Genomic DNA, 27,238 nt, shown 5'->3' with positions numbered 1-27,238 from the left:
GAAAGGCTAGTGCCCTAGGGGGCTGCCCTCCGCCGAGGACTACCCTGTTTCCCCGAAAATAAGACAGTGTCTTATATTAATTTTTTCTCCCAAAGTTGCGCTAGGTCTTAGTTTCAGGGGATGTCTTATCTTTCCATGCGCTAGGTCTTATTTTCGGAGGACGTCTTATTTTCCGGGAAACACGGTAGAAAACCATCGGCTCCACGTGTCTTTGGGATCCGGCTCTTAAGGCTAAAGCATTAAGAGGGGCCAATGGGTTTGTTTTAGGAAAGATCATATTCATCAAATGCGGTGCCCGACTTGCTGGCCCAAAACAGACAGGCTCTGTTTGATGCCGACAAGAGGCCCAGGATGGCGAAGGCAAGTCTTCCTGTACTGACGTCGGAAGGCTGGGCAGCCAGGAAAAGTGTGGCCCGTGTCGCCAAGGACGGGTGTAAGCAGCAGTCAACACCTTCTTTTTCAATGTGTATTAAGTCATTCGTTTATTTCTCAAGATGTGCACACTCAAGTATTAAGTTGGCCAGGACAACTCATGGCTCCTAGGTATGTACAAGTCCTTCCGTGGCTCGGGTTACAACAACTTCATAGCTAGTGCACCACACACACAAGATAAAACAGGAAGCCTAAAACCCCAAGCCACTCCGAGAAAGCTGAGGGAGGAAGGAGGGAGGGCACCGGTGTAGCGTCCTGTGGGGAGTCGATGCACAGGAGGGAAGACACAGAGGGCGGAGGCCAGCCAGCTCAGAGGGTCAGCAGCGTCCCGGGAACGTCAGGGGACTGAGTTCAGCAGGTCCTTCAGGAAGCTGTCCGGATCGGTGACTTCTGATAGCAGGCCTGCAAAGAGGCGGAGGCTGTTAGAGCAGAGCGCATAGCCCCCAGCCCGTGAGTCATGGCTGCCGCATCCTCAAGTGAACACACTGTACTCCAACAAGTCCCGACAGCTGCTGGCTGGGGGCTTGGCCATGACTGGGATGAGAGTCATGGCGCCATGTTCTGGAAGAGGAGGCTGCTCCGGAACCGGCACTGCTGTTTGTGTGAGGGTGGTACAGGGGCGGAGGCAGGCCCACAATCTCCCGGAGCAGTTCTCAGCCCGGTCCCTGCACCACCGTGTAACTGGAAAGAAGTGTCCACAGCCCTCCCCGCATTCTCAAAAGGACCTGGACTGGGGAAGGCGCACGCCACCGCCCTGGAGGGCTGGAGGGCAGAGAAGGGTGAAGGACCCCGGCTCATCGGAGCTTTGGCCACCAGCCCTGGGGCTTGAGCAGCTGCCTGTGCTCAGAAGCTCCATTTCTTCAACCATCACACAGGGACAGTGACGAGCCCTCGCTTCATCACCATGGGCGTCAGGCAGGTATGTGAAAGTGCCAGTGACAGAAGGTGCTCAATCAGCATCAGGTCCCCCGCTGCCCCTGCCCCTCCCTCACAAGTGATCCTGGAGGCCCGGCAGCATGCAAACGGAAATCCTCTCCCCACATCTGTGCAACGCAGGCAAGGGTGGCACCATCTCATGTTGGTTTTGGAAGGTGTCTCTGTCCTTGCAATAAAGTAGGGTGTGTCTGACGTTCTGAGATTTTCTACCAGTTTAAACAAAGTAATGAAGTCACACTGAAAACAGGACCTCAGTGAAGGCCAGAGCCTCCCTGCACTTCCCTGCTTCGGGCTGGGCTGCTACCACCAGTCCTGGGACTGACGCAAAGCCCTGAACTGAGCTGGCCACCTTCCTTGCCTGGCCCACCCCCTCTTCTTATTCAGATTCGTGCATTCACACTGACAGTCTTGGTTTACTAGTCCATTCAGCAGACCCCTGGGTGATGAACACAGTGCTCGGCCCTGAGGACACACATACTCAGGCTACCTCCTATCTGTAGGGGTCACTGCCTGGGAAGAAAGCAGGGAGAGTGGCTAAGGTAGGAAGCCAAGGCTGGAGGATGCACATGGGAGCACCGGGTGAAGTTAACAAAGGAACCGGGGGAGTAGGGCTAGCACGTGACCTCTGATAACGGAGGGCACCGACAAAGGCCATCCCGAAGCACCACTCCCATCAAGGCCACCGCAAAGGACAAAATGCATGCCCCAGGCTTTAGGGGACCTCCATCAGCTGGGGCTGAGCTGGGAGGAAAGAGAAATTCACACAGAGCATCATTCCAACCCTTGAGAGTTTAGTCCCCAGAGGGCAAAGACAATCAGAAAAATATTAGCGGGATTGGGAAAATGTTTCCCCTGCTTCTTTACGCATCACAGCATTCCCACAATGAGCATCAGGGAAAAACAACATAAGCTCCCAAGAGTCAGGCTGGTGTGGGCCCTCTGCTTCGGCCCTGGAACCCTGCACTGGACAGAGTGACAAGGGTTGTAAGGCAACAGCGCCCACAGCCAGAGAAGGTACCAGATCTGTGGTCTGAGGTGCATTTTCCCAGACAGCGGCCCACGTCACCTCCCCCTGTGGTCACCTGATGCTTGGTTATGAAATCCAAGCAACTTGTAATGTATTTACAATTAAAATACATGTCTGTTGTATAAGGAATTTGTACACAGAAAAGACAATGAACTTCATGTCTACTAGCTGAGGGATAAGGAACTGAGGATGTCTCATATGACAAGAGCCCAAACTGTTGCCCTATTCTTAGTCATAGATGCTCTTTGCTCTGGTGTTTTGATGTTCACCATTTAAGAATCAGATCTAAAATTTTCCGCATCTCCCCAGGGGCAGCTGGTAAGCTCCATGGTCCTTGCCTGAGCTGTCATAAAAAGCCAGGAATCACAAGGGGCTCTACCAATTTGCAGCGATGCCCCTCTGTAGACGTAGTTAATCTTCAGTGCCTCAAGTTACCCCATCTGCAAAGGCCCACCTCACCCGGGGCTGCCTCGCAGACAGGGAAATGCAGCGGGCAGTTCAGTGCAGAGCTGCTGCTCTTGTTATCAGTGCTCCCAGGTCTTCTGGTGGCCGACAGGCGAGTTCTCACCTGTGCTATCTGACATGTGAAGATACAAGCTATGGCCAGTCCCACTAAGACAAACCAGTTTTGCTGCAGAGGATCTTTGAGAGACAGAACCTTGATACTGACCAGCCACGTCGAGGAACTCCGAGAAGGTCTCCACTGGCATGAACTCCTCCTGGAAGGTCTTCAGGACTTTGTCAGCAGCTTCGCAGATAGGCATGTCATTGTGGCGGATGTATTCTGCTAGCGAGCAGGACCAGCCCCCCTCTGTGTTGCTGGTAGGCACCTTCTACAAGAACAAACAGAAGGAAAGCAGGGGGGGTGAGGAAGGACAACTTAATGCCTGGGGACTAAACAGGCAGCCACATCAGCCTTTGAAAGGAGAGCCCTCCTATGTATACCAGAGTTTTCCCTGGAGGATGTGTTTTGCTTCCAGGAACAATAAAACTTCACTTCACCCCTCTCACAGCCCCTTCATTACACAGTGGGTCACCTGAACCTACAAGCTACAACAAGTGACTGCATTCTTTCCTCCCCACACGTCACACCTGCGTTTCCCAAAGCAAAGGGACTCATCAAGATGCCTTAATTGAGCTGTTTCATTCAGATTATGAAAGGAGCCACCCAAACCCTGATTCCTTCCAGCAGAGAGGAGTGTAAGCCGGGCTGGAATAAGTCACACTCAGCAGGGCAATGGAGTTATCGAAACCGGGGGGACAAGAGCACACAAAGGTGACTGAAAAGAGAATATTTTCCTGCAGAAGCAGGTCTACAGCAGGCCCCAGACCAGGTGGTGGAGTAGGTACAGACACGCAAGGGTCTAGGCTGGGGTAAATTCCTTCCCACGGTGGGTGGGCTGGTTTCCTGGGAGAGGCTGGTGGAGGAGCAGCCACCTGTCAGCTGAGGCAGGGTCAGAGCCAGCAACATATCACCTGATACTCTTGCAGACACTGCTGAGCCTCCAATGGCACCCTTACCTTAAACATGTTGTAAATGAGATCGACGAGGGCCCAGAAGAGAAGGGAGGAGCGGTAAGCAGAGTAGTCCTTCACTGTCTTGTCCGTCAGCCTGAAAAGAACATCCCATTGCATGTCATGCAGGCCCTGGAAGGGCCCTCAGAGGACAGGGCAAAGCATGGGGGAGCAGGGGGAGTCACAGTAATTTAGGGGTCACTCAGTTCTAGCCACTGTCTGTCTCAGTGGGCAGGACCTTCTGAAGCCAGAGATTCACTTACTACAAAAAACGTTCCTTGAAATATTCAACTTTAGCATGGACTCTCTTCCCAATCAGGGTAGATTAGAAGAAAGGGAGACACAGTTGCGTCATAACAACCGAAAGGCAACTGCCTGAAGGAGAGGCCAAGGACTCACATGCTGCTGTGTGTCACCCCACGAGCTCCAGACTTGATGGGCTCTAGTAGATGAGGTAGGAAACAGGTCCTCCTCAGTCGAGGAGAAGTGTTAGTCAGCAGGCCTAAAGCCACCACATGCAGCAATTTGTCAACACGTGCTGTGTTGAAAGCGGCGAACTGGTGGGAAAGTGGCGATGAGCAATTGTGTTGAGGATGGAGGACACAACCGCCCAACACCTCTCAATGCCAGGATAATCCCGAACGAGCTGCTCACCACACCTCTTAGTTTCTACCCAGTATCGCCTGCCCCTACTTAATCTTATGATGCAGCTGATTAAGGACCAGCCAGTCCCTCAGAACACGGGGCTATCTGCGACCACGTCCACTGCCTCCTCGGCAGGCACTGCCGGTGAGGGATGCTTACACCAGGCGCAGCCACTGTGAAATGCAGAAAGACCAGACTCCTCACTGCATAGGGAGTGCCGAAGCGGGGCTAGAATTGGTTTCCAGCACCCTATCTACAAGAAGTATTGTTAGCAAACCAGTTTCACATCTGTAGTAAGTAAAGGGTAGTTGAACCCTTGTGATGGGGATGATGTATACCTCAGAACATGATGTCCAGAGCCCATAACTAAAGGGACTATTAGTGTGTGTGTGTGTGTGTGTGTGTGTGTGTGTGAATCATAAAAATCAGACAATGCTACTTATCATAGAAGCTAAAAAACTATACCGCAAGGGCCTCAGGTAAAGGGACAGTGTCACATGGCACAGGCCATCACATTTAAGGGTCAATAAATATAAATTCTTTAAAGGCAGAATAATAAAAAAAGAATTCCATTTGCTGAAATATGCTTCCTGAACCTTTCCTCCACCCAATGCACTTTCTCCCTTGCCTGCCAGCTTGAGGATGCCACAGCCTAAAGTGAAACCACTGTGAGGTGGGCCTGAGGAGGAGGCCCATGACCATTTCTCTGTAAACAACATGAAGAGGAAGTCCTAGGCTGAAGTACTTGCAAGTCCCAGGCAGATGACCTTTCTCCTCGAGTGTAAACCATTCAGAAGAGGTCAACTTCTCTTGCGCAGATGCCGAGAGCCACATTTTTGTGTGTCTGCCACTGCCTCCCACTCCATAACGTGCAGAGCCTGCGCCAGGGACACTGCCCCAACCAGCAAGATGACACCCTCTAAAATCCTCCCAGCAGAGCCTCTCCCCGGAGGGTGTCCCAATACCGTGCGAATGCCGGCTCCTCCTCCAGGCTGCTCCAGGAGCACCCTGCTCACGCCCCCACATCACACCAAGTTTGGTCCTTCTCTGTGACTGTTTTGCCTTGGTAAGCAGGAATCTTGAATAACCCTGCCCAACTTAATTATTTTAGGCCAATTAGTAAAGGTGACTAAACTGCTACAGAGAAAATGGCAACTCCTGAGTATAGCTTGCACTGGATTGCCTAATTAAGCTGTGACCAAATCGGCTTTTCCGTAACCGCCTGGGACAGTAATGAATTCCAGTCTCCTAATTGAAAGCAAAACGGCTCCTGTGGGCTCAGATTTCACACCTGCCACTGAGAGCTTGTGCCCAGTAAATGCCACTTTATGTGCTAGGGAAACAGGCCAGCCTGGCTTATCAACAACTTGGTATCCGCCAGATCTGACTTGTGATTCTGGCGGCTAGCTAGCTATGAATACTTCGGTCTCTCGGGGAACACTGGCAGTGATATGCCTGGAATGGGGCAGGGGTCAGATAGGAATCTAACAAGACTCACTCCTCCTGCCCCACACAAAGAAGCTGATGCTGGCCTGACTCAACAGGGCTCCAGCCCAGCCTCGCTGCGGGTGTGAGGCCTGACTAGCAACCCTTGGTAGAGCAGAGCTGATGGAAGTAAAGATACCAAGTGTGCCTATTCAGGCACTGGCTGTTTCCACTTGCTCTGTCACTATCAGGGGCCTGAAGGCCCCCTCGGCCTACAAATGTGGAAATGTTCCCTTGGATCGAGGAAAAGCAGACTCCCAAAGACAGCTCTCCCAGAAGGAAGATTTTCCTCCAGTGGCAGGAGCAAGCTGACAAACTTGCCCCTACTCTGCCGCGCTGGGCAGCAGAGCCTGCACAAGCCACCGAGAGCTAAGAGTGGTGCCGCAGAGTCCAGTGAGTGTGGGGCAATCCATGTGGGCATCTCAAGGGCTTCCTTGCAGATGTTTCTCTCAAGACACCTCCCATGTAACCCAAATCACAGCACAAGGTCATGCAAACAAAGACCACTTCCGGCTCTGGGAGGTGTCCACATTAACGGGAGAGAAAGAAGAGCTGTGGAACGTGGCAAGGTCAGGACAGGAATGTGACCAAGGAGGGAGACGATGAGCATTTTTTAATGATCGGAAAAGAAACTCCCTAATATGTAAGTCAAAAAAAGGGGTAAGTAAAAGAATATCATGCAAGGAAAAATATCCTGAAATTAAATTACAGCTAGAAAATTTGTACTTTAGGAAATTGTAATGCTATTAGCAAGACACCCATGAAAAACACACATGGTGTCAAAACAAGCCAGAGGAAAATCATTTGGGCAAAAAATGAAAAAGGATCCCAAGATAAATTTATAGAAAATATTCCTTTATTAACTTGGGTCGAGAATATGTTTGTATATTTTCAGAAAACAACTCCGAGACCATGTGGATTCTGACAACAGAGAGGAATTGACAGGACTACGTACTCCAACCATGAAGACAGAAGAGAAGCAGTCCAGAGATGGAAGTAGCTGATGGCGCCTTACCATAATAGCAGTCAGCAGCAGTGTATCACTGCAGGTTGCCCATGACCAAACCAGAGAGGGTTGGACCTGCATTACCACCATTTCCCCACCATCCAGAACTGAAATATCATTGCTGACATGTACATCTAAGGAACTGTTTGACATTGAAATTGGGTCTCAAAAAGAACTGGTGGCCCAGAAAGAAGCTCACTACAGACTGATGCATATGCTTTTCAGCATATCGATTATTGCTTGTCTCATTTTTTATTCTTATAAGTATATTTCCAGGAGGACATGATCTCACTCATCTAGGGGAAATGGTGAACACCATAGACTGATGAACAAGAACAGACCTAGAGATAAGGAACCATGGGTCAGACTGTTGGACCTCAAAGGGAGGGTGGGGATAAAAGGGAGAGATCAACCAAAGGACTTATGTGCACACATATGAGCCTAACCAGTGGTCAAGGACAATAGGGGGAGGGGGCATAAAGGGGAAAATGAGGGATTGGAATGGGGGTTTGAGGACAAATATGTGATACCTTAATCAATAAAGAAATTAATTTTTACAAAAAGAAAAAGAAAAGAAACTCCCCAACCACAGCCATGCGGAGGTTTTCCTAATTTATGCCAGACCAGCAGCCTGGGCAACCTGTCACCTGTCTGAGTCCCAGAGGCCCGAATGCTCCTCCTCGGCCTGTGCCAGGCTGGCTTCCTCTAGAAATGTTGCACAGGCTGTGCCTGGCTCTGCCTCTGTAGTGGCTGAACCCCAGGCCCAAGGTGGGCAGGCACCTGCCAGCCATCGGGCCTAGATTTGGGGTCGCAGACAGAGAGGGGTCAAGATCAATGACCAAGTCAAATGAGCACACACATTGCCTGGCAGTGTTCACACACTGGGAATACACTGTCCAGGCAACAGGGGGCAGGAGGCAGCTCCCTGAAGCAGGTACTAACCTGGTGGCTCCTCCTGGAGCCACTGCCCGCGCGTGAGAGGTCACCAGCAGCCTCCGCAGGATTTCCACACGCATGGCTCTCCACTTCTCGGGGGGCTGGATGTGGAGGGCCAGGACTGTGAAATAGTGGGGCCCGTCCACTTCAAAGGCACTCTCCACCCACTTCTCCTTCGGCTGCTCCAGAAAGCCCTGGAGGTTCTTCTCCTCTCGGGAAGTTGCTCGGGTTCTAGAACAAAAGGGCACAATGAAACCAGGGCAGGTGCCAGGGACCAGTAGAACAGGAGGTCAGCCATTTAACTCACAAGGAAATAGGAGGGAAGCAGAAGATAACAGGAGGAGGGTGTGCTCGATCTCTCTTCTTCTCTTGTTTGTCCTGAACACCTGGGTCACAGACCACACACACTCCTGTCCCCTCCCACCTCTCTAAATGCTGCTGCTTCCCTTCCAAGCCCCTCTTAGTGGCATCTTCCTTGGCCCTTCCCCACCCCCAGCTCCGCTCTGACAGAATTCCAAACTGCTGGCTTGAGCACATGCGGGTTGAGCACCTTCACAAACACTCCACCACCAGTGACCTCAGAACCCTGGAAGGTGACAGCTAGCACCTTTTTACCATGGTGATTTGCCCAAGGTTACCAAGCAGTAGGCGATGGAGCCAATGTGAATCCTGAATCTCTGGCTCTGAGCCTGCCACCTGCACTCCCTGATGCAGAGTGGTCTTATTACAGCCAAGTTCACACTCCATCTACACCACTGCTTCCCACGGCCTGCTGTGCCGTTTGTTTTCCTATGTGTCTGTGCCCTCTCCCCTTCAATAGGACAGCTTTTCCAGGCAAGCGCCACCTCTTGTTCCAAATCTTGCCTAAGCTGCAGGAACAATGTGATCATGAACTTTAATGCCAGGAACCATTCTAAGAGCTTCATGTGGACATCCTCACAATAATCCTGGAACAGGTACCAGCACTAGCCCAGTCTCACAGAACTACAGCACAGAGAAAATATTTTGCCCAAAGTTACACACTGGGGCGTGAAAGAACTGGCTGTAAACCCAGGCCGCCTGGCTCAGAGCCTACCGAGCATTAGTTAACTCTCTCTTGCCTCCAGGACGAAGCCTTGGCAGTGGTCACTGACACGGCAATGAGAGCACTGGAACCCCCTCCCCCCCGCCCCCGCTCATCAGGTGTTTCTGCTACTCTCTCTCGTTATAACCCAGATGGATGGTGCTCTCAAAACAGGAGTGCTTGGTGCCCTGTCCTAATGCCATGAGATAAACCACACAGCAGGAGGAGCACAGAATCACAGTTACCACGTGTGCAGACAGCACTGCCCAACTGGCTGTGGGGAGCAGGGGCAGTGCGAGCACACCTGCTCTCCGCACAGTGGTGCAGAGGGAGCGGTGAGTAAACGCAACTCCATTTTCCTGAACTGGGCACCAGAGGCTTTCCGCCATTGCAGACCTGCCCAACTCTGCTCTGGATCACGGCGTCACGCACACGCTTTCATACACGAATGGTCCACCAAAGGCAGTCACCCCCTCAGCCACCCCGTAGCCAAGCCCATGGCAACGAGGAGTAACTAGGAAAGCAGTCTGCGGGTAAGAGAGTGCCTCTCAATAAAGTTCCAGGTCAGCCTGGAACTGACCAAGGTAACAATGACAGCCAACTCCCTCCCCACTGACCAGGCTTGAGAAGAGTTAAAATGTCTAGCATTCAGTGACACCTGAAATCACCGGCTCTGTTCTGCCAGGCACATCGTGCCGGCTCCCCGCCCTGGGTCAGCTCTCCGCCCCGGGGAACAGTCCACTCTACCTCTTCGCTGTCAACAACAGACATGTCTCTGCAAAAGCCAAGGGCTCTGTCCAAGGCCACAACACGCAATTAGTGCCCAGGCCTGCAGCAGTTTGGGGATGGGAACATTGTGCTGTCAGCAATGTAGGTGTTTCTTTAACAGTCTAAACAGTTTAGCAGGTGACGTAATGCACTGATGGAGACCCACCTGTGCACCTTTTTAACAATGAAACCTGTGGTCTGGAGGTCAGCCATTTAACTTACAAGGAAATAGGAGGGAAGCAGAAGATAACATTGTTGAAGAGAGACCAACAAGAACAAGAGGCAGATTGTCCTGTTGCCTAAACGGAACTGTAGCTGCCTGCATGACTGTACACAGCCTGTCAGTTCTCTGCCCAATGGATCTGGGGCCTAAAATATGAAACCATTTAATAAATCAAGCCTAAGAGCTAAAGTATATTAAATCTGCTTTTGAGAACTGGGATGGAATAAAAGAATACTATTCTCTACCCCTGAGTGCTTCTTTAAAATTGTACTTTCACATATCAATCTAACTACCACTAATGTATATCCAGATAAAATACAATCTAACTTTTCCTGGCTGTCTTCCTTGTCAGTTGACTTTCCCAGATAATCTCAACACTCCCTCCGTTCCCCTCACACCTGCCAGAAGCATTTCTCACTGGAGAGGAAACAGGGAAGCAAGTCCAGTTCCATTTATGAAACAGGTTCATGGCTCTGCCACATCCCCTACATGTGGCACCCTCCCCTGAAACACCTTGAAGTAACTATGGGCACCTCCAACCTATCCCCTCTCCCACCCAAGAGAAGTGTTGGAAGTAGAAAAAGTAGAGGCTACATGGAAGTGGAAGTTTCTGTCTTCGCTGAGCTGAGGTCAGTCCCTTGGCTGCCCAGTGTGGAGATGGGACAGTTTCAGAAGGGAATCACCTAAAAGCTGTGGCTAAACATTCCTTCTTTTACAAAGGCTGCCTTAGGTTAGGCACTGGCTCTGGAACTAACTAAGGTGAATACGGACACATCAGAGGTGTTGGGTCAGCTGGATGCTGCCCAGTGGGATGCGAGATACTGACGTGTTCAGGACGTAAAGCACAGTGTGAATGATGTACGGGATCAGGTGGATGTTGCTCTCCCGGCCACCCCCGCCAGTGTCCGCGCTGAACGACTGCTCCATGGCGAAGCGCAGGAAGAGCAGCTTGATGTCGTGGATGTTCAGCTGGTACGTGGGCTCCCGCTGGCCCGTGCATTCCTGGAGGTAAGTGTTGTGCCTGGGAGGGAGCAGAACAAGCGCTGAAACAGAAGCAAATCCCCAGTGGAAACCGTCTTCCCAGTTGGCTGCACGGGTTGCACAAATGGACAGCAGGATGAAAGGGGAGTCGAGGCAAGGACTGAGCCAGTAGGAAGAGGAAGCAGAGGACGTTTCATTTCCGCTGTGACTAAAAGTGATGCTCTCCAAGCTTTGATGAGAACTCACTGGTTTTGAGGGACTCACTTGAGACCAAGGTCATAGAACATATTATGGCCACATCTAGAAGTACATTTTGGAATAAGAAAGGTAGAACTTATCCCTTCTGACTGACCAGGAAATCTATTCTAAGAATCATCTCCCCAAACAAAAGCTTTTTCTATGTCAATTTACATTATAATCCATTGTCTTATTAACTATGTGACCTCAAGTAAGTTATTCAATCTCGCTGTGCCACAATTTCTCATCTGTAGAGTGCGCCTAACAATGGCACATGGTAAGCATTTTAATATCGCCTATTGTTACTTCCACCATTACTACTACCGGATACCAGTTTTATATAAGTGCCTTTTCATCCCTGAGCTTTAAAACCAGGATCTGTGCTGGGCACCACTCCACAAGGCAGCAGTCAGAGGCAAAGCTTCACAGAAGCTTCAGCTACTCTGCGTTTTAGAACAAGAGAGCCCATGCCACTGGGCTATTATTTTTATTATTTAACTCTCAGAGGCATATACCATAGAAGTGAACTCTGGGAAATGTTGGCCTCAGGAACCAAGTAAGGCATCCCTGGTCTGATGTCCTTAGATCAACGAAAGTGGAGAGTAGTGAATAACGAGAAATTCTCCATGGTGCACAGACCCAGAGTGCCCTCTGTTCCAAACAGCCCCTTGCCAGCAAGTAGAGACAGGGATTTCCAATGAAGGCAACAGAAAATGGTCTCACCAAAGGCTGGGCTGAAAGATGACCACCCACTCCCCCAATCTCCTGGGAATCCCCTTCCTACCATGCAAAATGCTCAACACTCACCTTGCCAAGCAAGTGGCAAAAGCTGATTCAGGGACGTGGGGTCCCCAGACCGGAAGGAGCCCGTTGCACTTCGTGTTGGCGTTCTGCAGGGCGGCACTTTCCCATTCTTCCCGGCCTCGAGCCAGCCTGGATGGGAGGAGAGCAGGGATGAGTGGCTGCTGGAATTAACTGGGCAACCAGGCAGGTGGGAGAGGGTTTGCTAACACGAAGGAAGTTAGCCCATGCTTCTGACTCCACACAGAATTAGCAACGTGTAACCCTGATATAGCAAATGCAGGCTTCATTGCTTCAGGTAAGGAATATCGCTTTCACCAGCCTTGGGCCAAAAGCCACATGTATTTTCCTGGCAAGAATGGCTCTTCAGCCTATATGGTTAACGGTAGAACACCCTACTCCCCAGAGACTAAGGAACAGCATTAAAGCGTCAGGGTTGGCAGCTGCCCACACCTAGGAAGTAACAGAGGTCTGGAGCTGAAGCCCAGATGGGGGAGAGGCCCACTGAGGGAGCCCGTCCCCAGAGCCAGGCCTACCTGACGGCTGCCAGGTGGCAATCGTAGTGCACGATGTTGAAGTGGGACACGGTGCTGTAGCCCTGCTGTTTCCGAGGCTTGTTCTCCATCTCCTCCAGGGCCACACGCTTGGTGAAGGTATAAATGCCCAGGACCTTTGTGGGCTGCAGACAACAGAAGGAGGAACATAGGTGAGAAGACACTCCGTGGCAGGCTTTGGAAGCAGGTGAAGCAGAGCTGAAGGGACCTGAATGCCAACCCTCCTAGGCATGGACACTCAGGAGAGGGGGTAACACCCAGCACCCCAGGCTCTTGGGTATGCACTCGGCTGGGCAGTGAGATGTGGAGAGAAGCAACCAAACAAAAGCAGACGCTATGCAGGTGGGAAGACAGAAATGTATGTTTAAACTGCCCTTTTCTTTTTGCTTTATTTTAAAATGAATAAAGGGCCTTTTTGAGAAGTCGTTTGCTTTTCAAAAATTATCGGGCAGCTCCAAAGAGCCTGTGTTGCAGCAGGACTTAAAGGCCTGTGGTCCAGGGTACTGCCCTTCAGTAGTCTGGGTGCTAAGTAGTCAATAGAGGCTAGAGAAAGGGGACCCTTTTAGGCTGTTAGGAGAGCAAACAGGTCACTTGCGCTCTGCTCCTTTCAGGTAAGAATCTAGTTTGGGGAGCCTGAGCTCCCCAGGTGTCCTGAATGTTTTTAAAAGCCCAGAATTCTGGCTCTGTCCCATGACCTTTGTTCTCAGCCATAAACAGGACATTTTACAAGCTTAAGGATAAAATTACATAAAGCTCTGGGCAAAGGGCCTAGCAAGACAGAACCCAATGCGTGACTGCTGTCTATGATCATGATCATGATGAAGACAGTGTGCCTTCCTGCCTTCAAAGAAGAGTGGCCGAGAAGCAAGCCTTGGCCAATCTAAGAACAAAGGCCTGCAGGCGAGTGCCACCACCAGAGCAAGCGAGCAGCTGGGCCTCCAGGCGCAGGCCCAGAGCTGTACCTGGAACTTGTACCCCTCCCTGCAGATGCAGCACGTGAGGCCCGGCTCCTCAATCAGCTCTTCCATCTGCTTCAGGAGCGTCGTCTTGGTCACGACCTGGCCCTTTTCATTTGTCTGTTGGGGGAACCCCAGGTGGCATGTTAGAAGGGGATTTCCACCTCACCTCCAACCCTAGCTCGGGGCCGTTCAAGGACAGGGCTGACCCTCCACATACACTAAAAGGATGGCTGCATCAAAAGGAATCTCTTCAGTTGGCTACTAATGAGGGTAAAGACCTGGATTCCCTGCTATTCTCTTCCTGCAGGACCACTGAAGCAGAGAAGCCATCCGGCTGGAACCCTGGCAAGCCGCCACTTGCCACCAAAACAGCCCCTTCTTGGTGCCAGCAATACCAGCTCTCAGCTGGCAAGGGCTGATGCGTTATGAATCATTTACTGTCCCCATGGAGTTTGAAAACTGCTAACACTCAGTTTGCTGGCTTGGAGGAGCCTCTCACAGGCCTACTGCCTCTTCCAAGGCTTCAGGACAGTGAAAACAGCACAGAGCCCTTCGTGTGCACAGACCGGGGTTCAAAACACTGCCACCCACTTATTAGTTATGTGCTTTGGCTTATTTACTTCATCTTTCAGCCTCAATTAGTTCACCTGGAAAATGGGTATAATACCTTGTAGAACCACATGAAGGCTTAAATAAAATCTTACAAGTAAATTGCATAAGCACAGTGCTTGGCAGATAGTAAATCCTCAATAAACAATGGCTATCATCACCATTTTAACTGTTTTTATGAACTGAAGTCCCTTAGCATCTGAGTCTCATCTGTACAGAATAGTAACAGTCACAGCTCTGAGGGTTGTTGGGAAGATTAGCAAGGTGAATGGCCTAGCACCTCTTCCTCTGTCCAGCTTTCAGCTTCACCATGCCCAACCCCAGCTCTGTCCCAGATTACAAATCATCGTGCCATGCCCACCTCCTCAGCAGGGTGGCAAGAACTGGGGACGCAGGGACTGGGTTTACCGTCATGCCCAGAGTGCCCAGAGCCTTCTGCCTCATCGCCATGGCCATGCGCTTCTTCTCAGCCCTGGTCTCCCTGCGGGCGGCATCAATCTTCTTGTTTACATCAGGGTGCTCCCGCAGTGCCTCCAGCAGGTTCTCTGCCAGGGTCCCAATGCCCTCGTCACTGGACACCTGCTCCAGTTTATGCAGGTTTGTGATGGAGTCAGTTCCAATCAGAACCTACCAAGAAGGGGCCAGAAAGACACAGGCTTCCAGATATGTAGACAAGTGTTTTTCCCAGGAGCTTAAAGGTTCAGAAAATCAATGGAATGTACACAACCCTGTGTTATCTGCTCAAGTTTCAATCAGATCCTTTCATTCTAAATGTTGAGAGATTTGGACAAATGGGGGCAGGTTCGGCTCTGCCAAGGACCTCTGACCCATCACTATGCTCTTTAGCTTCTCTATCCATAAAGCAAGAGTAATGCCAGGACTCCTGTGGTGATTAATGAGACAACATGCGAAGCATCCAGGCATGGGGAAAGAGGTGCAGATAAGACTCCCTGGAGAAGCAGCACCTGATGAGTCCTAAATGAACTCAGTGACCACCAAGCTTAGCAGGCCCTTGGGGTTCATGGGGACTGTGCTAAGGTCTTCATCTGGGCCACCACACTCAGGAGCATAGGAGTTTTCTCAACCTCTGGATACTAGAGGTACGACTACAAGTGGGACTGGAGATAAGAAAACACTTAAAAATGTATTAACAAGAAGCCGCTGTGCTTGGGAAGGTTGGTAATCAATGTGCTATAGCACCACATGCTGAACTGGGGTCAGAGACCATCAGAACACTGAAGGCAGGTTTGAAAAAGCTCTCCAGGTGAGCTCACAGGGAACAGCAGCATTTCACTGAACTCTGCACCACCCACATCACAAGTGAATTGATGACAATTACTACATATTGGACAATAAGTTGAAAACTACGAAGCCAACTTGCAATGTGAAAGCTCAGCACTCAATCAGATCACTCACTAGCTCATAAATATATTCTCATGGCTTCAAATATGCAGCTCAACAAAATTACAGGGCATCTTGTGTCTCAAGCTCCTAAACGCCAAGCCCATAGTCCAACTGCCTATGGTGAGGTAGCCCACACTCACCACTCTGGTGTTTACTGTGTGTGAGGCAGTGTTCTAAGTGCTGGGGAAACAAACTCTATCCTCCTGAAGCTTCCATTCCAGTTGAGAGTCCAATCTAATGAATTCTGCCCACCTCACTTCAAACCTCCAGTTTGGTAACTAAGTAATTCAGTTTAGTAACTAAGATTAAGCCTGGTTATCAGCAGACCTGTCCTAAGCTCACCTCCTTCATGGCACCACCTTCACCTTGTCACCCAATCCAAAAACTGAGCAGTGTTCTCGATTAATCTAGCTTCTTCTCTCCCCAGGTGCAATCAGCCTCCAACTCCATTCATTCTACCTCCTAGATCTCTGCTGAATCCATTCACTGTGCCCAAAAGGTTACATGCTGTATGATTGCATTTATATGACATTCTTGAAATGACCAAACTATAGAAATGGAGAAAAGACCAGTGGCTGCCCGCGGTCAGAGGTGTGGGGGTGCAGGAAGGTGGGTGGGACTCAGTGCAATGGGAGGGATCCTTGTGGTGCCAAAACTGTCCTGAATTGTGCACCAAGATCAGCATCATGGCTGTGTTGTGATATTTGAGTTTTTCAAGATGTTACCATTGAGAGTTCTTTTTTTTTTTTTTAAGTATTTTTTTAAATTGATTTAAAAAAGAGATAGAAACATCAATGATGAGAGAGAATCATCAATTGGCTGCCTCCTGCATGCTCTACGCTAGAGATTGAGCCCACAACCCAGGCATGTGCTATGACCAGTAATCTAACCATGACCTCCTGGATCATAGGTCGATGCTCAAAAACCGAGTCACACCAGCCAGGCATCTCTGTATCATTTCTTAACAACTTCATGTCAATCCATAATTATCTTGAAATAAAAAGTCAATTTTTAAAAACCCCAGCCTGGCCACCTGCCCAGGCCAGTTAGGATTTGTGAGTGATAACAGCTGCCTTGGCCCATGGGCAGCTATCAGGAATGAGCTACAGAGGGGAACAGGTGAGTCTCTCTGAGCACAAAGTTTTCAGCTGCCTGTCACGGAGCAGAAACGGGATGATGATATTCTTAATGTCCCAGTGAGTGTGGCCAGAAAACAAAACTGTTTTACACTTGGGCCAGTCACACTCACAGTCCAACTGCTGCTCAGCTACCGAGATAATGAAGCCCTACGTAGGAATGAGATGAATGAGGAAATCACAAATGGAACTTAATCCTTCCCAGAGAGCTGAGCCAGATGACCTCTAAGAGTGTCTTCCACTCTAGAAGTCTCACGTATCAGGGCAAGTTATGCCTCAAGGCTATCAAGGCAGTCCTGGGAGATGAGGAGATAGTATATGGTTCCCTCACTCTACATGTCCTGTCTCCAGAATAAGGCATGCTTGCAGGCTGGCTACTCACCTGGGTGGCAGGGTGCTGCATGGCCAACCCCCGAAGAAGCCTCAAGATAAATGGCAGGGCTGGGCGAGAAAGAAACTTCTTCCAGATGTCAGCATCCAAGCTGCAAAGCAAAGAACGGCTTATTAGCAGCCAGGGAAGCAAAGGCTACCTAGAATCCAGCTGTTGATTCTGATTTGTTAAAACATGACCCTCCCAGAGTGCCACAAAGAATCACAAAGGACCGCCCAGTTCAGCTGAGAAGCAGAGTGAGATGAGTGCTCTAAACAGAAACCAAAGGGCTATCATCCTTTCCCCAGAGCTCTAAAGGACTCTGCAAGGGCTGAGAGGCACCTTGGACCTTTCCAGAAGAGGAGGGAGACCCCCAAGGAAGGCAAAGGGGAGTAATTATGCCAAGATGATGGAGGAGAAAGGAACCAGGAAAAGGGGAAGAAAAGCAGCCGCTTTGCCAAAACCGCTTCTTACTTTTTGGCACTGGGAATGTGCTTTTTCATGTAGTCAAGTGCATTCTGGGTGATGCCCTTCTGGAGAATCAGGTCCTTTAGCTGGTGCCCATTGCTGTTGTTCTTGATGCCGGCTGCTATTTTACAGAAGCAGTCTAGGAAGACTTTGTCATCGCCACTGTGATCCTCATCATACCTAGGTGGGAAGAGCCAGGAGTGTGAAGGTGTGAAAGGACTACCATAAGCTGAACAACCTTCAACAGTCTAAACTCCTTAAGCTGATCTGGTTCTTACCTCTCTCCCTCATACCTCCCCCCCCACCACCGCCCAGCTTGTCACACCCCCTTCCCGTCTTACACCCACTTTGCCTTCTCTGCAGAGTCAATTTCACACAATGTATTTTCACTATGGATTCTGCAATTAGCCTAAGCCCCTTAAAGGTCTGCCAGACTGGCACGTAAAAATCTGATAAAAATTCAGGTGAATTTTCCTCAGTCTCCAGAACCAGTTCAAGGCTTTTGTGGGGACTCTCCCTTTGCCTTATTGAAGTGCAAGCAACATACTTCTCAAAGATGCAGTACGGTTTGAACCGCTCCACCAGGATCTGCATTTTCTCCACCTCTCCAAAGGAAAGGTAGGGGATGATGCGCAGCAGGCCCTGGAGCACACTCGGGTTGGAGCGAACGAAGGTGCTGTTGATCTGGTCCAAGAGCATCACCAACTGATCTTTGTCCCCGGTTAGGAGGAGGTTGCCCTATAATAGGAAAGAGGATACGAGGGCCCTTAATGGGGTCAGGTCGTGGGCTGCAGCACTTCCATCAGCCATCAGAAGGAGCCCTGAAAGAACCGTCTCAGCACTACTTAGGAATAAACCGTGTGAGTTCCACTTGATAAATTAGTTCTTTAATTTCTGTCGTGGATTTAATAGTCACAGGTGATCAAAGTACAATCTCCGCTCCCTCAAGAGAATGTAGGCTCCCTGGTTCTCAATTATTCATATCTCTAGCCAAAACATTCGCATCAATAAGAATGGAGGGCAGCAATGGTGCAGTAAGTGAAGAGAAATTGAACTGGGAGTTGAAGACCCGTGTTCTAGACTGAACAGCTCACTGCATTTCCCTGGGCTTACTTTCCTCCACTGTGAGGTGAAGGGTTGGACTGTCTATCAGCTATAATAGAACATGTAAAATTCCATTAACAAGCAGCTTCTGAGTGCAAGAATATCTCCAGCAGCCTTGTTTCCTCTGAATCCACAGCTTTCGGGCTTTAATGCAATGATGTCACCATTAATTAGTTGAGCCTTGCCATTCCCATAGTTGAGCGGGTTCAGTTACTCTTGGGTGACACAGTGAGACATAGATGAGCCTGCTGCTGGCAATGAGACAGTGCAGGTTCCCAGAGTCTGCACAGCACAGGCTGGGCTCACTCACCTTGTCCTCACTCAGGGGCTCAGCATTGGACTCATCCAGAATGATCTCCATGATGCTAAGCACCTGCTCGGCCACAGCTGCACCGCCACTGTCCTTGCTCTCCTGCTCAGCTACCAGGGCCTGTAGGAGGAGACACAGTCACTCTGGGGACAGCAACACAACCACTCGTTTATGGGATCTGCTCCTCAAAGATGTCCTTCATGGCCTGACTTCCCAGAGACTATGTGTTTATTTTCTCAGAGAGACACAGCATGTGGGCTTTGAGGGTAGTGCAAATGTGATGCTCCACATATCTTTCTGGTTGCCCTGAGGGGAGTGGCACTGCTTCTCCACTGGTGTGTGGTCTGAACTGTTTTAATGACTAACTTCCTCTTGTCTCTGATCTGAATTCAGGAAAGGGACAAGGAAGCTCTGGGTGTCATGGTGACAACATGGGGTGAGCAAGTAGAACAAGGGACACCTGAATGATTCAGACAGATAAATGAAGTGCTTGAAAAGGCCACAGTCCATTTCATCTGAGTCCAGAATTGAGCTGTCTTTCCCCCTCCCAGGACTTTTAGGACTCTATCCTTTGCAGCCCACACTCTTTATTTACCAAGTTTAGAGTCCCCAGCATGACATTCAAAGTGTTCATTTCCAGCTTGACCAGCTGCTGCCGGTTGACTTTCACCTTCACACAGTAACTGAACAATTTCAGCAGCACCTGACAAGAAAAGCCAGTCAACACCCAGGAAACCACCTGAGAGTGAAGATGTGTGGGCAAGCAGGAGCAGAATTTAAGAGAGATCATGTACAATCAGCAGGTATTCCTCCTGAAACCCAGAGGGCAGCCGAGAGTATTCCTTAAGGGGACATGGTAAGATCCCAGGGTAAGAGGCTGAGATCCCGTATTAGGGGGCCAATTTAAACAGCAACGTTCTCCAAAAGTAGCTCCTGTGGGCGGGGTAGGTCCCCACCATCTCTAAAGCCCTGGCAGAGACACCCACCCCTAAGGGAACAGGTGATGCTCCACTGCCTCAGGGGAAATTCTAGTACTAACTCAAGACTCTTAACTAACAGTCAATAGGAGATCCAAAGCTCATGGTCTTTGGCAGCTCAGAACCATGTAGGTCATTTAAGACACGGCACAGTAATATGTGTTCTCACAGCCCCTGGAGGTAAAAATCCTAGTGTAATATCTGAGCTGCCTTTGAAATCCTCTTTCTTTTCTAATGAGACCAAGGAGTAATCAGACAAAAATCCGACAAGAAATGAAAGGATTACTTAAAAAATTTTAAAAACAATAATAACAGACACAAGTACTGTTTTTGTGGGTGTTTTTTTTTTTAGGAAAAGACAATCAGAAATTGGCTCCACAAGTGACTAAAGGGTCTTAGGCAAGGCTGCCATCATACTGGCATTTTAGGGGAGTGGGCCAGGAAGAGGGTAGTGAAGAAAAGGAGCCTAGATGTAGAGCTAAGGGAAGTTGCCTTTACTGGCTTGCACTGTGCATGGCACCATGCTGCCCTCTAGAGTTAAATGGCACAATGACCACAAGCTTCTTTCCATAGGCTCTCTCCCAAAGCAGAAGGCTGATCCCACCTTACTGCCTCCAACTCACTGTTAGAAGATGTCGTCCTTGCTTGAAATCTTTGATCCCTGCCAATCTGTTAAGCATGCATTCCAGACCCCCACACTGGGCCATCACACCAGCCATCTTATACACTTCTTCTTCATCTTCTTCTTCATCTGGAGAAAGGAAGCCGAGCGGACATAGAGGAAAAGGTGAAGATGGGCATAAAACTGACAGCCCTCTTCCGGGTTGGAAGCTATTTCCCTTTTTTCATTTTTCCAATAATGACAGCCAATAAAAGGGGTCGATATTGTATATTAAACCACACCACCTTACTCTCAGTAGCTTTTTAAAAGATCCAAGTCAATTAAAATTATTTACTCAAATATGTGAAAATATAAGTACCACAACCATCAATGGGGGGGGGGGGGGGGGAAGAAAAGAAACAAACAAACAAACAAACAAAGCTAAAAATAAATCTACACTCAAATTTGTTGCTAATTGCATTATTTTCCCCAAGGCTGGTTATGTGTTTTTCTTTCCAACACCAGAGGTTTCTGAATCAGGCCATAGATACCTGTGTTTTTCCTCAGTCAGAGAAGTAATTCTGATCAGAGTATTTGCCCAGAATACCTCTAAGTCCCAGGACATGAACCTCTGATTGGTCCCAAACCTCAACCCAACATGCAGCAATAACCGGGAAAAGGGCCACACCTGTGGTGGAATCCAGAGACTCGATGAACTCCTCAGTGGCATCACCCAGCAGCCCCCGCATTCGATAAACAATCCTCATGGGTTCTCCCTGAGCAGAGAAAGTTGAAGAAGGATACTTGTAAACAGGCCCCCAAAATACAAAGATCTGAATACCTGGTCTCAAGTAATACTTCAGCAGTGTGGACAACTTCTATTTCTCTACATGATGTGGACCACAGCAACTAGAATCCAAATGCACTGCATTTCCCTTAAGGGGAAGGAAGCTATTTCATTTAGTGTCTATTTAGACCAGGAATTATATGAAGCACTTTACAGACACTATCCCATTTAGTTTCATTAAACTCTGTAATAACTCTAACGAAGAGAAATTAAGAAAAGAGGGAGGAAAATACCTAAGACTTGCATGAGCAGATAGTATTGCAGTGGCCAAAAGGACCAGACAGCTATGCTTCCTTCATTTCCTTTTCCCTCCTCAACTCCCCAACTAGTGGAACAGAAAATATGCTCCCCTGACACAGCCACTGGGAAAATGTTCTGATAATTGAGCAGGCCCCCAAAAGCTGAGGATGCATTTTAGTCACAAGGCGCCTGCACAGAAGCAGTACGATCCCGCAAACCCCGCCTCCCCCTACCCCTCCCAATCCCTGTACCCATCCCCCTGCTCCCCCCTACCCCCATCACAGTGCTTCCTCAGACTTTGCTCAGCCTGGCTGCACAGCAGAAAACACTCATCCTTCCCTGAAGCTCTTCCACCTTCCCTAGCCAAGTGCTTCAAGCAGAGGGCAAGTTGCCTGGTTCTTTCCACAACCAGTCAGAGGAAGGGCAGCTTAAGAGCTGCTGCAAGCTGGGTAAGTGATGACCGAAGCAGCTCCTCTTGATACAAGTCTGCACACATCGGAAAAGTAAAATCACACCTCCAAGCAGGAAGACAAGCACATACCTCATTCGTGGTGCACCAGACCTTCTTGTAAACTTCGGCCACAGGAAGGTCCAAACTAATGATTTTATTGTTCACTAGAAGCTGAATAGAAAAGTAGACAAGGCTGTTATTCCAGGTAATTGTAAGGCAAGTGAATTTCAAGATCAAAGGGCACTTTATAGCAGTGATTCATAATTCATAATTTTTATGTGTTGAGGATCAATCAACTCTCCCGCTCTAAAATATGAACGTGTGCACAACATAAAATTTTATGCACAATTTCTTGGGTTGCAAACACCCTTAACCCAAACCATGGATTCTGGGCTAAAAACTGCTTAAGACTTTCTCTTAGCCTGAGTCCATTTTCAGGCTCAGCACCAGAAAAAGCCCATTTCTCTATTTCATCCAACCTGCTTTCACTATGTATATATTACACCAAACCCTACAGGCTATCTACCAGAAGGTGCCAGATACAGAGCCAGGAATCTGCACCAGAGCTCATGTGCCAGTGTTTAGGGAGATTAATGGGAATCACTGGGAACCTCTGCCAGAACAACAAGAATACTAAAAGTCTATCCCATGACAAGTGACAGCCACTAATCCTTTGCTTACCTCATGCCAGACCTGGAGCAGAGCCCTTTACAGGTAATTAACCTTTATATCAAGTAAGTGGGAATCCTTGGCCCCCATTTATATAGATGAGAAAGCTGAAGCAAGCTAGCTGCCAAACGTTAACCAGCTTCTAAAGGAAGGAACTTGGATCTCATCTCAGCCCACGCTCTTAACTGTAGCAGCCATCCCATGTTTGTTACCTCCATCCCACTGTCATCCTCCAGGAGAGCCACCAAGTCACAGTCCTGGCAAATCTTGTTCTTTATATCCCTCATAAGTGGCCCAATGCCTGGCTCGTTGCTGCTGTATGGGTTGCCAGGCATCCTGCCCTGTAAGAAGTCTTCTTGTTGGGGATCCTTCTCCAGGGTCACAAAGAACTCAGTGACTTCGTTCTCCTCCTAAAGAGCAGAGAGAAGGAGGCATCAGAAGGGATGGCATAAAGATATGTGTAGAGGGATGGCAACAGCCTTTTAGGTTTATACCATACTGCCTTGTTCCATGAACACTCTGAGGGAAACACACCAGATTCATCCAGTTCCCTACACATTTAAAGATATAAAAAACTGGAAGCTCAGGGTGATTCCAAAAATCCAAATATAATTCAAACAGCTATAAATATCAAGCATCTCCTCTGAAACTCAAGAGTGGATTAGGAGAGAAACCTAAATAAGCAGTGAGGCGTGACATGAAAGCTGTTACTGAAATGAGGAAGAGGAGGCTTTCCTCCACCTGCTCATCTCATGTGATGTTGACAGGTTTGAGGCTAATGACTGTGTTATGGTGGCCCTTGAGTCAAGAAAAGGGTCTCCTTTATATTACAGAGCATCAGACACGCCCACTCCCAATGACCTCTCATCAATATCTGAGGACACTGGTGTTTTTCATCCTTTCTCAAGAATGAGAGGATCTTTGGCTCACACTATGCTTCTCCACAGCTCAGGCCAGGGAACAAATATTCATGCATGTGTACTCAAAATGGGGAAGATAAGAAATGTAGTGAACATTTCTTATTCTCCAGCTCAATACTGTTCTTTCACAGCATATCGGATTGATACGCAGTGGGATTCTGGCAATGGGAGGTTAGAGCCAGGTTTTTAAAAAGGCTGATCTTACCATATATCTAGGAAATAAGACCAAGGAAGGCCTTTTGATTTTCTATCATCAAAATCAGGAAAATTATGAGGTTCCTTCTGGGTTTATGTCAGTGGTGGCTTCTAAAATGTTAACTAGATGGCCCACAGCTGGTAAGATTGCCCATGACCACAATGGATCACCAAGAGATTTCAGGGCAGAAAGGCTCATGCAGATGCCCCGAGAGCCTGGGAAGTACCACTGCTTACGGGATAAATGATGCTGCAGAGCCTCTCAAAGATGAAGACAGGGGTCCGGTAGTCATCCAGATTGTAGCGCTTGGCTGTCTCAATGCACACAGCCATGAAGGCCTTGGTTTCCGATTCTGTACCTGCCAGAAATCAAAGCAGTCAAGTCAGTTAGGGGAAGCAATTCACACAGAAACCAGGAAGATGTTTTGAATGAAGTATCATCAGTGACAGAGTCTTTCTGCCTGGTATGTTTTTAAATCCCCTACATGGCAATATCAGCAGTTCAACTGGAAACTTGAAGTTGATTGAGTTTTATTCTCACACCACATTCTGTTTGAAAGCCTTAATATCCAATACACCATGCATCATGATCAATTGTGTACATGTCTTTCTTTCAGAATTATAACCTCGCACTGCTTGACTAATATAGGTACCCAAAAATGTCAAATATTGACGTTTTAACATAATCCTAACTGTATTTCAGTCAAATCAAAGGGAAGTTATAAGCTTCATTCTAAATGCTTAGTTGGATTGTCTTCTATAAGCCAAAGACATAACTTCACGTCATACAAAGAAGAAATATCCTGCTGAAAAGAGTCCAAGTGACAAAGTGACAAACCAGCCTTGCACGGTGTAATAAAATGGCAACAGAAGGACCTCCATGTTCACTAATATACAGACTATGTTCCCAGACCTACTCCCCACTTAAAAATAACTTCAAATATGGCATAAAAAGGTACCAGTGAACTGCCACACTAGCAAAGAACAAAGGCCAAAATCTAAGAGAAATCAGGAACCCAGGAGAGTTAGCAAAACACTGAGTTGCTTTTGCCTTGAACTTTGGCTTCCATAACCTGGCAAGGTCTGAAACCCGGATACAAAGCCCCAAACCTGCCAGGGTGGAAAGTCTAGCGGAAATGCCCTGCACACACATAAATCTGGTGCCCTAAGAGAGCTATACTTTGGTTTAAGGTTCAACTAGAAATGTCTTGCATTTTCTCCCAGGCAAATAACTGACAAGAAATTGTCTTCCCTTAAAATGTGTCACTGAGTAGAGGAAGGAAAAAAAAAAATCTCTGCAAACCCAGCCATTCAAAGGTTTGTGACTCATACTATCTCAGGGGTCTAAAAACCCAAAATTTAGAACTTTGCTGAAGACAAGCTCCTGGGATGGTAGTGCCTTGAGATGCCTCACAGAAGCAGTTACAAATACTCAAAAAAAAAAAAAAAGATCTTAGACTTCAATCTTAAAGAATTTCCACAGATAAATCCTCAAAACACAATAAATAAATAAATAAATAAATAAATAAATAATCATAAAATAGAAAAAAGTTTTAAGGTATCATAATAACCAAAATAACACACAGACGAATCAGATTAATAAATATTTCAAGTTTTAGAATTACCAGGCATAGAAATATGTTTGATGTGTTGAAAGAGTATATAAGGGATGGGAAATGTCAATAAAAAGCTGTAAGGCTATAAAATCTACATAGAACTAACTATAAGAACACACTAGGTAGATTAAACAAGTAGCAAAAAGTATAGGAAAAAAATTAATAAATTGAACGATAGAATAGAGAAAATCATCCAAAATCAGCATAAAGACACAGTGAGGTAAACACTATGAGAGAGGTGAAGAAATATGGGTGACAGAGTGAGTGGAGTTCCCAGGGACAAGGGACAATGGCTAAAGATTTTCTATAATCAATGAAAGACACTAACTTGAGAAGCTTTGGCCTCTTGGCCAAATTTTACAACTCCAAGAACTAGTCTTCTCTTGAGAGAAGTTCTCCTCCTTCTCTATCTCAATGCATGAACATGTTTGCACCCCTCCTCTGGCTCTGCAGAACTCAGGGGAATCAGACTAATGTGCCCAGGCAGACCCCTAGGGACATAGGGGCCTTGGGCTCCAGGCTCCTGGCAGTGCTACCTGTGGTCATGTCCTCCAGCATCTCCAGCAGCATATCCTGGGTTTCATCGATCAGCTTGGTCCTCTGCACCACCAGCTTTCGCAGGCACAGGTATCCATTCAGCACTGTACCCACCAAGCGACTTTTAAAGTGCCTCTTGATGGATTCCACCTCGACAAACGAGGAAAGAAGGCCTGTGGGGACAGGAAAAAGTTGTTGCAAAAGCTCTGATTGAGAATATAAGCAAGGAAGGTGTGTCTTCAAAAGATAATTAACAACTCAAAAGCAGAAAAAAGCTATCTTTGTGACTGGCACAGAGCAGGTGCTCAATGAGTGTACTAGTCAATAGAGAACAGGAACTCAGATGAAGAGAACAATGCAGAACTTTAGTGTTCACTATGGTCAACCTCAACACCCAAGGAACTAAGGGTCAGTCTCCAAACTGCACCCAGGGTGCCATAAAGGAAGGGTCTGGCAGCTTCCTCTACCTGTGAGACTCTTGAGGGCATAGCCCTGCTGCAGATCAGTGCTCAGGGTTGCCTCCTCCAGAGCCAGCAAGCGGGCTATTTCCTAAACAGGACATAAGCACAGTTAGTGTGACAGCACTGCCAATGACACTCGTCACCTCCACCACCAGTCCAGAGCTTTCGGCATCAACCCAAGACACTCCGTGGTGACCACTGTTTCATTCCAATGATCCCTGAAGTTGAATCTTTGCAAAACTCCTTTCCAAGAAGCCAAAGGCAATTACATCCATGCTAAGGGATTGCTTAAAAATTGGGAAGAGCCTAAGGGCCCTCTAGGGAAGGAGCTTTCCTGGCTGCAGGATGGGATACCTTGGTGATGAGGTTGCCCACGTAGGGCAGGACTCCCCGCGCTGCCAGGTAGACTTTCCAGTGAGCGGAAGTGATGAGCTTCTGGTAGAGAGCCAAGTACTCAGCAGCGCACTCGCCAGCTACACTCAGTTCGTCCAGGTAACTGCCATCGAGACAGACAGGGCACTGTGAGAACTCAAACAGCTCCAACAGTCTACTAGTTCCTTACACTCCTTCACCTTTCCTGTCTTCTGCCACCCTTCACCCCCCTTCTTTCCTGCCCCCCTTTCTTCCAGATCAGAGGAAGGGCTCTTGAGAAAACTCAAACTTCCCACTTGGGAAGAGCCCAGAGAACACAACAGGGGATGGGATGCAATAAATAAAAGGAATAAGCACCAAAATATGATTAGCGATTACTTGGG

At 48.3% G+C, this 27,238-nt stretch overlaps 1 protein-coding gene across 16 annotated transcripts in view; it reads right to left on the bottom strand.

The window, feature by feature from the left end:
* Window positions 1-455: 455 nt before the first annotated feature.
* UBR4 (ubiquitin protein ligase E3 component n-recognin 4) overlaps window positions 456-27,238 on the bottom strand; it is a 122,882-nt gene continuing 96,099 nt past the window's right edge. For 13 of the 16 annotated variants that reach the window (XM_036448594.2, XM_036448598.2, XM_036448599.2 and 10 more), the window contains 22 exons: window positions 26,838-26,979; window positions 26,490-26,571; window positions 26,022-26,195; window positions 24,107-24,228; window positions 22,967-23,164; window positions 22,176-22,256; window positions 21,236-21,323; window positions 20,570-20,697; window positions 19,565-19,672; window positions 18,970-19,089; window positions 18,103-18,293; window positions 17,562-17,735; window positions 17,100-17,199; window positions 14,586-14,804; window positions 13,572-13,685; window positions 12,592-12,734; window positions 12,062-12,187; window positions 10,863-11,057; window positions 7,989-8,213; window positions 3,917-4,007; window positions 3,066-3,228; window positions 456-834 (listed from right to left, as the gene is read on the bottom strand). In XM_036448594.2, the coding sequence (XP_036304487.1) occupies window positions 770-834; window positions 3,066-3,228; window positions 3,917-4,007; window positions 7,989-8,213; window positions 10,863-11,057; window positions 12,062-12,187; window positions 12,592-12,734; window positions 13,572-13,685; window positions 14,586-14,804; window positions 17,100-17,199; window positions 17,562-17,735; window positions 18,103-18,293; window positions 18,970-19,089; window positions 19,565-19,672; window positions 20,570-20,697; window positions 21,236-21,323; window positions 22,176-22,256; window positions 22,967-23,164; window positions 24,107-24,228; window positions 26,022-26,195; window positions 26,490-26,571; window positions 26,838-26,979 (3,049 nt within the window). In that variant the 3' untranslated portion in view covers window positions 456-769. Of the gene's footprint in view, window positions 835-3,065; window positions 3,229-3,916; window positions 4,008-7,988; window positions 8,214-10,862; window positions 11,058-12,061; window positions 12,188-12,591; window positions 12,735-13,571; window positions 13,686-14,585; window positions 14,805-17,099; window positions 17,200-17,561; window positions 17,736-18,098; window positions 18,294-18,969; window positions 19,090-19,564; window positions 19,673-20,569; window positions 20,698-21,235; window positions 21,324-22,175; window positions 22,257-22,966; window positions 23,165-24,106; window positions 24,229-26,021; window positions 26,196-26,489; window positions 26,572-26,837; window positions 26,980-27,238 lie in introns of those variants that run through there. The other 3 variants (XM_036448595.2, XM_045585104.1, XR_006742248.1) reach the window with 3 other exon arrangements.

Source organism: Pipistrellus kuhlii, unplaced genomic scaffold (assembly GCF_014108245.1).
Source record: "Pipistrellus kuhlii isolate mPipKuh1 unplaced genomic scaffold, mPipKuh1.p scaffold_m20_p_2, whole genome shotgun sequence".
NCBI classification, from domain to species: domain Eukaryota; kingdom Metazoa; phylum Chordata; class Mammalia; order Chiroptera; family Vespertilionidae; genus Pipistrellus; species Pipistrellus kuhlii.
Note: the sequence above shows the minus strand (reverse complement) of the source record. Positions and strands in the feature narration are given on the sequence as shown.